Genomic DNA, 12,229 nt, shown 5'->3' on the forward strand with positions numbered 1-12,229 from the left:
TATGCGGTGTGGATTGTATCATGCAAGCATTTTATTAATAAAGATCGTAAAGTTCCCAAAATAAGATCATTCTGTTGGTTAGTGTCTCGAGTGGAAACGAATGGTTATCGAAAGATTCCGAGGTCATCCGATGTATTACCGACAGAAATGGAAAGAGGCCAGCATTGAACGTGCCAGCCGGCCCTCAAAGTGGACTGAGTACTCAGTCTGTTTTGCCCTCCACAACCATCCCCCATTTCCCTTTCTATAATGCCTGAAATGATTAAAAAAGTAGGAAACATTTCATTTTGTGCTGTTTCACTTTGGTTCAATGTCTTTGAGCACAGGATGTAAATACTTCCTCGTCAAACAGTCAAACACATCTACCCAGCCCACCCCCCCCCAGTCTCTGTCTGTCTGTCTGTCTTTCTCTCTCACAAGCACACACACACACACACACACACACACGCACACACACACACTCACTCCAAACACAAACGAAAACATGTTGTCTGCTACACTCGATGTATACAGGCGCCGAAACTATAGAGGCACTGGACAAAATATTAACACATTGTAAGTGGGCCCGTCAACAAGCTACTGCACCCGAATAATATGTTTGTAGTATTCTAGCTCACTCGAGAGGGGGAGAGAGGGAAAGAGAGAGAAAAAAATCAGGGTAACCTTACACTAATCTTTCTGCTCACCAAGGCGCCGCTGCTCAAGCTTATTCAATTAATTCATAAGTGGGTTAACGTTAAGGGCGTAATTTTGTGTATCAAAGTTGAAAAGTCCTCCCCATTATATCTATTGTGTGGATGGGTATCGTGTTTGGAAGGATCTGAATGACGTTGAGCTAATTAACAAATGAGTTCAATTCATGAAGACTGTTCGCAATATTATGCCTCTATCTAGTCTGTAGTGCGTTATGCCTCCCACCCCGCTGTTACTGTCTTTCATCCCCGCAGCTTGTATTCTTTTTATACTCCCTTGTATTTGTAAAGATTTACTATGTTATAGAGCTTTATTTTCATTAATATTTGTAGATAATTATTGTTACCTATTATTCTCTATCTTTTTATTTGACACCAATTATATCACAACAAGGCAATAATCTGGTAATCTATGTTCTTTTACAAAAAAATTAATCCCATCTTCCCGTTGCTTTCTTAAAAAGCTTGCTCTCCCATTCGCGGGCACAGACCTCTACGGACAAATGATATATTATGACGTTTCAACCGAATAAATAGATAAACAAAGATTAAATTTTAGATTAAAATTAAATAAAGATTTACTATTTTATAGCGCTTTATTTCCATTAATATTTGTAGATATTGTTATCTATTATTCTCTGTTTTTTTATTTGACACCAATTATATCACAACAAGGCAATAATCTAATAATTCTATGTTCTTTTACAAAAAAATTAATCCCATCTTCCCGTTGCTTTCCTAAAAAGCTTGCTCTCCCATTCGCGGGCACAGACCTCTACTACTATTCTACGGACAAATCTTGTTGTTGTTGTTTTAAAGAACGAAAGGAAAAATGGTGTATGACGTTGCAACCGAATAAATAGATAAACATACAAACAAACATAGAACAGCACATCAAATCCGAATCGAAAAAGTAAAAGAAGAAAAAAAAATAATTCAACGATGTTCATTCATTAGCAAACGACTATGAATATTAAGCGCTTTTTATTTTTTTTTCCTGTTTTACAAAAAAAAGGTCAGAAAAAACAAATCTCATTGGTTTCGGCATTTAAGAGGTTTTAGGTCGAGAGGAAGTCCTTCTCTGGGGTCCTTGAAAATCGGATTCACGATAAACCGGTTGACATTAATGGTAATCGCGGTTATACCTTTCGTCAATCGTAGCCCTCAATACTTCCACAATTAATTATGGGGGGGGGGGGAGGGAGGGGGTCATCAAAGTTGTAGTTTTTTGGCTCATTGACGGTCCATCGTCCCATTTAACGAAACCCTTATTTACTGTCACGTGATATTCAAATGTTTTCCTGTCCGATGGAGCTTGTTTACATCACAGAGGATGTGAAAAACCGCATGGAACTCAAAACACTACAAACGGAAAAATGACATTTAATTTTGTCTACTCAAAGCTAAATCAATTGATGTACACTCAGACAAACAAACAAAGAGTTGAGATACAATCTGTCAAATGCGATTCTAGCGAACGTTGCCATCCACGAAAACAGCCTTTGAGAAGACATCGAGTGAACGCAAGCTCCTACCATGATTGATAATGCAAGCATCTGATATGCCTGCATCACAATTTACTTCTTGTCTCGTTTTACTACAACTCAAGCAAGTGTCGCGTAAAATTCCATCTTCAACCTTGGCCACTCGAGACCAATTCGGTTGAAATCGACAAAATCCAGAAACAAAATTGAAAAATGAATGAAATTATGATTAAAAAAACGGTAGAAAGAAGAGACATTATAATGACGATGGAAGAAACCTCGAGAGAAGTTGCACCTGTAGATAGCAACCACGGTTGGCACAGATACACAGACATCGACGCAAATATCAATGGAGGGTCCATACAGTGTAGGTATGTACATTGTATATAACATAGGTAGAGAGAGGGAGCTGGAGAGTAGACGGAGAGAGGGGGATGAGAGAGGGAGATAAAAACGAAGAGAAAATACTGAGCGGTGATGTGAAGGAGGAAGATATAAGTAAAAATATCCTTCCATACTCACTGAAACTCGCACACGTTGATCCCGGTCGGCGAGAGGCTTCCGACGCCGTAAGCTCCCCCGGCTTGAAGAAGGAGAACCGCTGACAGGGCGATAACGAAGGACAGTATTCCCGCCATTGACATAGCTGGCAATTATTGGGGTCACTCAAAGAGAAGCCAGCTGGAAATCACTATTCAGTTTCAAAGACTTATATACCAAAAGGCTGCAGATAGCAGAATGTGATTAATCCTATCCGCGCATTATCACGAGAAGAAGTGACAATGTGTGTATCCGTGAAGGTGAGAATGGTACTTTTTATTATGACCCAAATCCTTCAAGCGGCTGCGGGCTTCCTTGTATTTCAACCAGTGCTCGAGTCGTAGCATGAAAGTGCACACAACAGCGGAACCCGCGCGCTTCGGATGTCAACCATAGGATTGTGCGGTAGGGTCCATGGTGCGAGAGTACCCCCCGAAAGTCCGTCGACCGTAAAGAGGAGATTGCTTTCAATGTACGAAAGCGTGGGCCGAGTGCTCAGTCGGCGCTGATTGGTCAAGATCCGGTTGTCGGCTTCAGCGATGCTCAGTGGTTGAAAGTTTTCGCAGGTATGCGGCTGGCCAGTATATTGCAACGGTAGACGCGTGCTATGCTCAGCCACATACAGTAGTTTATCCGTTTTTTTCTGCTGTTCCTTTTCAGTCGGTTTCTTATCACGATAGAAGCGGGTCAAATCTTGCAATCTATTTGATAGGTGTTTTGAACGGTAGCGTATTGAGTGGTTTAAGCTGTGTTACGCAAAGTGTCATATCGACAAACGACAGTATTAAAGGTCTTGTTAACCTTTGGGGAACAGTGATTTATAAAATTTTCAAGATTTGACATTTAACGCAAATGTATAGGTCTGTTGTACCACAAAACATCCTATCATATAAAATTTTCTCGATAAAGCCTAAAATATAAGGAGATACATGTATTTTTCTCAATAAACCGTAACTGTAGACGGTTTAGTCTGGAAACACTTTTATTATAACTATTGTTCACATTTTGTACATTTAACAATACTGAACAGTGATTTTACCTATTCAAATTTTTACAGAGGTTGTTTCTAGCCCTAACTCACATTTAAGAACTATTTTAAAGCACTACTGCTGGGTTTTTGTTTCATCTGCAAATGGTAAATTATGCCTTTAAGTTTGCAGTTTTAAGTCTTTTCTTGCCAAACCAACTTATTGCTGTACTCAATATTTTACAGAGGCAACAGGATCCAAAACGTGTCCGTCTATAGTTATTGGTTTGTGTCTAATATCCGTTATAGACTAGCAACTATGTTTCTCTTTCTCTCTCTCTCTCTCTCTCTCTCTCTCTCTCTCTCTGTAGGTATTATCAGTTTGTGTTTCACCATAATGTGGATACATTATACAGTATATGCATTATGATATTGACACAACATGACAATTAAACAATCACCTTTTTTTTGCCTTTGCTTTAAGAAATATTATTTCTTAAAAGACCTTAAAACCCGTTGAGCACGAGTTCCGAGTATACTCGGACAGGTGTCCATGGCAAATGCGTGTTGTAGCAAAATCAGTCCGTCCTCAACGGACTGATTAATTTTTTTTTTTCTGCCATCGCTTTTTAGAGTCCAGCTGAAACATCAATTCTACTTTATGTCACATAATTTTGAGCAAACTGGAGTCTCTTCTATCTCTCATGTCTCTCGGAAAGAATGTCCTTAGATAGAGCTCTACGCATATTAAGAGTGACCTGTGATATATACCCTGTGCAATCTTATCATCCAAAGGCCGTAGTCCTGCTTGGCATGTCTTGCTAGAGATACTAATTCAACTTGTGAATCAATTCGTAGATAAAAAAAGGGGTTGGACGGCACGTCACGTGACAGACAATCTATTTTGAGCTGCCGAGAGGAGGTTGTAAGTGCGTGATTCACGAACTTATTTATTTATTTATTTACTCATTATTTATTTAGTCTTTTTTCAACAGGGTAGCCCCATCAGTAGGCAAGTACTGTTCTTACTGTTCTTCTTTTGTTTTAACTTTTCTTCATGTTCGTTTTTTTTTTGGGGGGGGGGGGAATTAAGAATATATTGAAAAAAAAAAAAAAAACGTCTCAGAAAGAACATGTTACTATCTGCATCAATTTATTGCTACACACCTTATACTCATAAAGTTATACTGGCATAGTTGTAAGCTTGTGGGCCAGTGTGGTATATCCAAACTTATTTGCACAGATCATAAGATGTTAGTTCACCTAATCTTTATTTCATTTTTTTTTTTGGGGGGGGGGAGGGGGAGGGTAATTGTTGCTATTTATGTTTGTCATTCATTTCAATCCATAATACAAAAATGTAAGTGTTCGAGTGATTTATTGAGTGAGTTATTTGTCAAAAAGTTTGATGTCATCATTTCAAAAGTAACAATTAAAAGTGCCTCCAGAAATAGTGGAATGGTTAAAGTTTCGGAACAACGGTATGCAATTTTGTTTTCGAGACACTAAAGATCACACACAATACTCTATTCATGGTACTCTCATGCAATACGTGCAAAAACCACTCTTGCTATTCCAGTGCGAAACCCCATAATTATGCCTGTTACACACTCGTGACAAATAGCAGTCATATATATATTTTTTACAGCCGTACTGCGCCGGATACGAGAGGGGGAAGGGGGTGAGAGGTGATGATATACCCAGACTGAGTCGAGACGGAGGGAAGCTCCTAAAATGTTCCACCGGCTGACGGGGCTTCCCCCTGAACTGAGATTTCTAAGAGCTTCTGAGAGAGATAAAGAAATTGGGGGGGGGGGGAGGGAGGAGGAGGGGAGAGGGGAGATGGTAAGAGGAGGGTAAAGGGGGAGAGAGGGCAGAAAGAGAGACAGAGAGAGACAGAGAGAGACAGAGAGAGAGAGAGAGAGAGAGAGAGATTTTATTTGAATATGATCATGATCTGACCGTTTATCATAATTGCTTAATGATTGCTAAGGTTAAACTTCTCCCTCTCTCCTTATTTCTGTATGCATGTATGCATGTATGTATGTATGTATGTATGTATGTATGTATGCAATTTAGCCTTCCGGGAGAATAGAAAAAAAATGACAGGGAGAAAAAAAATCTGATTTTTTTCCTTTTTTTGTACTTAATCTGTGATACTGAAGTAGGAATAACATAATATTCATCAAACGCTTGAAATGAATTGAACAGAAATTAAAATGTCTTCCAAGGGACTTAAAGGAAAAAAAAAATGAGAATTGACTGCAAGCACAAAGAAGATATGAAAATATAAGGACAATTCCACAAATTAAAATTTTTCGTGTTAAATGTTTCATATTGCTGTCCATAATGACGTCATAAACTGTAGTAGCCTCCTTATCCAGCGATGACGGCACCGAAAATTAAACAATAATTCATAACTTTTGAATCGATTGTCCGATCTTTCTCAAATTTTAACTGCTGTGTTTCACTAATATTGCTGCTTTCACTCAATTTGCATTATTTGGGTTTTGGCTTCCTTTACAAATATTTGTTAAAAATTAATTTTCTACTTCTTTCTTTTATTTATTCATTTATTTCACTGCACGACAAGATTCCAAGTGCATACGCAGGTTTGAATACTATGAAATACGAAAAAAAAAAAACCACCAAATAATATCTCGTGACACATTTCCATGCACTAACCTTGAATTTATTAAACAGCAGGGCATGAAGGCAAAGGAAACGTCTTTACACGATGTGCAATTAAGATTTACCGAAATGTCAGAAATGATAAGTGAAAAAAAAAACAATAAGAAAAATACTCAACTTCATTCAGTCATCTCTATTCATAATGATTATCATACTTTTTCACTTACCCCCATATGCCATTATACTTTCAGGAACATGATAGTCCCTGTATACTGTCTGCAGGGACTTCAGATTCTCTCAGTGAAGGGATTAATACAGTCAAACCTGTCTATAGCGGCCAACCAAGGGAGACGAAAAAAGATACGAGCGACCATTTTCGTGGATTTTTTTGTTCCTTTTCAAAAATTTAATCAGGTGTGCATAAACAACAACAACAACAACAAAAAATGAGGTAAAATCGTCTTCGTTTAATGCAATTACGTCTGCACAAAAGTAGATGCCTACATTACTTTTGTGTAAATTTGGGAGGCGATCAACATAAAGAAACTAAACAAATTAAAGCAGATACTAGGTGTATGTCTACGACCTACTAACACACCATGTGCACCCACCATGTGCGCTGGATTATGACAAACAAAGTTAAGTAAGTCCAACAAATAAGAAATATGAAAGGACTGACATGCTACTGATCGTTAGAATGCTCCGGCTTCAGAGGTTGCTGTACTTTTCCCCGTAAGCTGTTGCTGTTTTCCACATCTCCCTTCATCCTTCGTTCATGAGCAATGGCGGTTTCTCAAGATTGCATTTCCGCCCGGTGAGACAGACGTGTCTCTCCGTCTTCTTCTCTCCTCCTCTTTTCCTTCGCTAATTAGCCCAGTCAAGTTGGTCTAATCAGCTACACTTGTAAACGAACATCTGCTGCTTGAAAGATGTCCCTCACTTCACAGAGGCGGGGCCTTTCGCAGTACATCAGACGAAATCACACACCCGTACGCAGACTGCTTGAAAAACCGCAAGACACGTTGACGCCATCAACGGTAAGGCAGAAGCGAACTTCTATTGTTTGTTTCATTGAGAGAAAGACGACCTACATTGGATCATTCATTTTGACCTTTTTTCCTTGTCATGTAAAACTAAACAAAATGAAACAAATAAACAACAACAGTCATACGCATATCGACACACACAATCCTTTCTTGTGTATTCTTCAGAGGTTCTACTGAGAGCTCCCTACATCAGGACCGTGCCAACCGTACAGGTTGACGACATGGACGCAGCTGACCCAAGCGCGTGTATAGTGATGCACTAATTACTTCACCTGTTCTGCTAATTGCCGCGTTCAGTCTGCATAGATTGGTTGTTGAATGGTCGCGCAAACGTGGGATGGATTTTCTATGGGCTTATGCCCGCGGTCTTAGAAAGAAATAGTTTTTTGACCTTCCTAATGAATTGTTCATGAAGTCTGCTAGTGAGTAACGAGAAAATAGTGGAAGCCTACGGAAAGATTCTTTTTTTCTTTCAGATATAACTTATTTTGTGTAAGTAAGTGGGGGGGGGGGGTAATTACTGCTTCTTCTTTTCCTTCAAAACTTGCGGTCCATATTATATTGCAATGACTAATTAAAACAAACAATATTTTTAGAATTTAAATGCATGCAATAAGACAGGCGGATTGGAAAACAACAATAATCACAAAGGAAAAGTTATCATAAAAAAGAAATGATAACTTGAGCCTGGTGTAGATTTGATGATATAGCGTTTTCGTAAATTTGAATCTTGAATCTTGAATCTTGTAATATCTGTAACATGAATTAATATGTCTCGAATGCGAGAGAGTGATATGAGCCAATGACATTGCATAGGAAAACCCTGTTCATTCTAGTATAGAGCAACTTTTGATTGAAACAATGTAATCACACTCCTTGTAGTAGTCCAGTCTCTACCTGTATTTTTTTAAACATTGATAAGGATTTCATATTCCTCTTTATCCAGGGTAGCCCCTTCCATGTTCCCACTGCTCTATCAGAGCCCCCTGCAATCATTACCCTAGCGTTTGCAAAGGTACCCATTTATACGCCTAGGTTGAAGGTCCTGTTTACCTTTGGGAGCACGGATTTAAAAAAAATTTTCAAGATATCATATTTGATGTATATGTGTAGGTCAGTTGTATCACAAGACATCCTACCATATAAATTTTTGCAATAAAGCCTAAAATGTCAGGAGATATTTTTCTCAATAAACCATAACTGCATACGGTTCAGTCTGGAAACATTTTTATTATAACTATTGTTCACATTTTGTATATTAACAATACTTACCATCGAGTATACTGGTTCAATTTTTTTTATTGGTTGTTTCTATCTCTAACTCACATTTTAAAACTATTTTGAAGCACTAATGCTGTGTTTTTGTTTGATCTGAAAGGGTAAATTATACCTTTGAGAGGGACATGTTGAGTAAAATCATCTTCATCAAGAACGCATACAGGCATTTGACCGGATTCAAACTCGGGGAACCCTCATCGAAAGTCCGCCGAGTCTTATCCCCTATTTGTTTGTTTGGTTTTATTTCAAATTTTACCCAGAGGCCTCGATCCATGTCAAGCAGCTGCTTATGATCGCAGTCTCCTGCTTTTCTTTTCTTACAATTACTACAAATACATTTCTATTTTCCAAATCCATTACCTTAAATCCCCCTTTTCTCTATGTCTTCTTTTAAATGGGTAATCCCCTTTTCTCTCTTCCTACCTTATTTTTCTATGTCGTAATGACATAGCATATTTTGAATGAATATTAAATCATTATGTAGCTGATTTACAATCGATATCTTTATGATAACCTTTGAATTACTTTGTAATTATAATAGACTAAGCCTTATGCATCGACTAATTTTACGCTCAAAATGTATGTTCAAAGTATGTATTCTTTTGTTACGTGTGATTTGAAAAAGCAGAAGTAAAACCAACCAACCAAAACAAAAAAAAACAAACAAACAAACAAACAAAGAAAACGGGAGAGACAGGAAAAAAAAAATGTGATGGGGAACACTTTAAGGACAAATTCTAGTGTCAGGTGATCATTGATAGACCCACACCAAGGTAAATGGGATTCGACAAAGTGATATATATATATATATACATATATATATATATATATATATATATATATATACACACATATATATATATATATATATATATATATATATATACATATATATATATATATATATATATATATATATATATATATATACATACATATATATATATATATATATATATATATATATATATATATATATATATATGTTTAGAGCATGGCCCTATGTGACTCAATGTTTTGAGTGAACACAATTTTCGAGCAAAATGTAGGCTGGTGAGCAACTGACTTGGCACCTCTACAGTTTGGACTCGGGGATCTTGACTCGAGTAATATTGTGCCGAGCTGTCAAGCAACGTGGCTGACAGAAAACACGAAACGTTGTCTACTTGGCCTACTCACATACATTGTAGTTATCTACAAAATTCATTTTAATTTACAAAAGAATTGACAATGCTTTAATCATTGAATTTTTTCTCTTTTTCTTTTTCTTTGCGAAGGTTCCACTCAACCCTACAAACAAAAAAGTAACATACACAATGTTAATGTAGTGAACGATTTTTGTTGTAGCTGTAGTTGCTGGTAAGTTCTATATTACAAGCCCCCCCTCTCAACCTTATACGAACAAAAAAAAAAAAATGTTAACATAAGTACTATAAGTCGAAATGTCTCGTCGGAACCGTCCAGCACTCCTTTGGAACCTGTTGGTGAATACTAAAGAGGGCGCTCTAATAGAAAACCTTTGGCAAACATTGGGCAGACAGTACAGAGCATGGGAAATAAGATTTAGTGTTGTTGTTATTGTTGTTGTTATTATTGCTGTTATCAGATGAAGAAAAAAGAAAGGCAATGCACTAGAAAGAAATGATAAGAAAGGGAAAAAAATCGTTAAATTGACCGAGACAAAGAGATTTGCTATTAAAGGAAACCCAAACCCCAAGAGAAATGTGGATTGAGTAAAAGCAGCAACATTAGTATAGAACACATTGATAGTAAATGTTTGGGGAAAATCGGACAATCAATGCAAAAGATATGATTTTTTAAAGTTTCGGTGTTGGAACCGGTGGATGAGGAGACTACTAGAGGTTATGATGTCATGTGTGGACAACAATATGTGACCGTGCACCTCAAAACGAACATAAAGTCGCACACACTGATTTTGCGTGAGGACTGAAAATAAGTGAAATGGGTCAACCTAGCCGAACTTGACTTTTTCATATTTTCTGAAAGAGCGGGTCTTCTTTTACATTATGCTAAAATTTGGTATCATAAAACGGGCAGGAAAGTGTGTTTTTTAGCAGTTTATCTCGAGCATTTTTTGTAGAATAGTGTGATTAGGTGTTTCTTTAGAATCCCTTTTTCATTTCAGAAAAACCTTGTCCACACTCTTCACTTTCTACTCCAATAACTTTTGAAAGGATAGTGCTACTGCTTTGAAAGTTGGCATTGATTATGGACAGAATATGTTAATGAGGCATGCTAAATTTCAGTTTAATCTGATAATCCCTTCATTGTTGTCACTCTGATGGTTTACTTCCTGTTTTTTGTCCCATTCATCGCACAGCCAGCACGGTTTGGTAAAGATTAAGCACTTGAATAGACACTGTACTTCAGAGCTTCTTTTCTCAGTTCACACTTTTCCTGAGTTTGTGCTTTCTTTCCAATATTTAGATAGGTTAGGAGAGTCCATTTGATTTGAGTTATACATCATCTTAAAGCTTAAAGTCTGGTCTTTCAGAATATGGTCTTAACTAAAAATTCATGTCTGGCGACTTTTTGTTTGTTTTGAGGTGCAGTGTCACATATAAAGAAAATATAAAAGGAATTCCACAAAATTTCATGAAAATTACACATTCCATCAACTTGATACTGACAAGGGTAGTAAACATTCCCCTACTTTCCAAAAGCGGTTAGTCAAGTGCTCTTTTATTACTCCAGAAAAGTGGAAGAATGTTGAATTTTCTTTATTATTATTTTCCGTCTTCACTGTGTTGTTTCTCCCCCTCGAGGTTTATACATTTGCGTGGAGAGAAAATAAGAGCACACATCAGAGTCATCCTTTCACCCACCTCGTATTATCATTATCATTACCATCATACTTCTTTTTTTAAGGGGGGGGGGGGGTAGAGGTGTTTGTTTCTGGAGGAAGGAGGACGAAGATTATTCGTAATAATGATTATTTCCAACCATTTCCAACAATTTTCTCTGTACTTGTCTTGAAATGACAAAAATTGTATTTTTTTCATAGTTTGATTGTTACATTGCATTGTTGTATCATAATGTGTATTCAAATGTGAGCTGTAATCGTATGTTTTGGAAATGAGATAAGACAAAACAAAACGAAAAGAAACGAGTATTTACATTTTGTGGGCCTACATGCCACGTTATTCAATGGTTTGTTCCTGAGACAGTTATGTACAAAATTTAACATACACTCGATTACAAATACCGGATCATAATGCGGATTTATATTACTTCAAAGAAAATACGTACAAACTTGCTTCTTCTTTTTAATGAAAATAAAATCTGTTCTTTTTCTTTATTTTCCCTGCATGCACGAATACCAAGGAAATAAATGAATTACATCAAGACCATGTTATCTACTACACCATGCCAAATAAAAGCAATTATCCACATCTTCATGTGTTCATCTTCACGCTCACACACATTAATTTATCTTATCACTCACTAAGTTAAATAATGAATTATTATTTTATCATTATGAAAGCAAAACGACATCAACACCAGTAAAAGCGACATGAAGCATAGTTACAACAGTAACAGCAATTACTGAAAAATATTTTAGCAAGTGTG

At 37.0% G+C, this 12,229-nt stretch overlaps 1 protein-coding gene across 1 annotated transcript in view; it reads right to left on the reverse strand.

Annotated features, from left to right (window-relative positions):
- Positions 1-2,975, reverse strand: part of LOC139724813 (uncharacterized) — a 43,002-nt gene extending 40,027 nt beyond the window's left edge. The window contains exon 1 of the mRNA XM_071635936.1: positions 2,699-2,975. Coding sequence (XP_071492037.1) covers positions 2,699-2,820 — 122 coding nt within the window. The 5' untranslated portion in view covers positions 2,821-2,975. The remainder of the gene's footprint in view (positions 1-2,698) is intronic.
- Positions 2,976-12,229: the final 9,254 nt, after the last annotated feature.

The sequence above is a fragment of the Diadema antillarum genome, unplaced genomic scaffold (assembly GCF_040938485.1).
Source record: "Diadema antillarum isolate AM-2024a unplaced genomic scaffold, OU_Dant_1.0 scf00000231, whole genome shotgun sequence".
In the NCBI taxonomy this organism is placed as follows: domain Eukaryota; kingdom Metazoa; phylum Echinodermata; class Echinoidea; order Diadematoida; family Diadematidae; genus Diadema; species Diadema antillarum.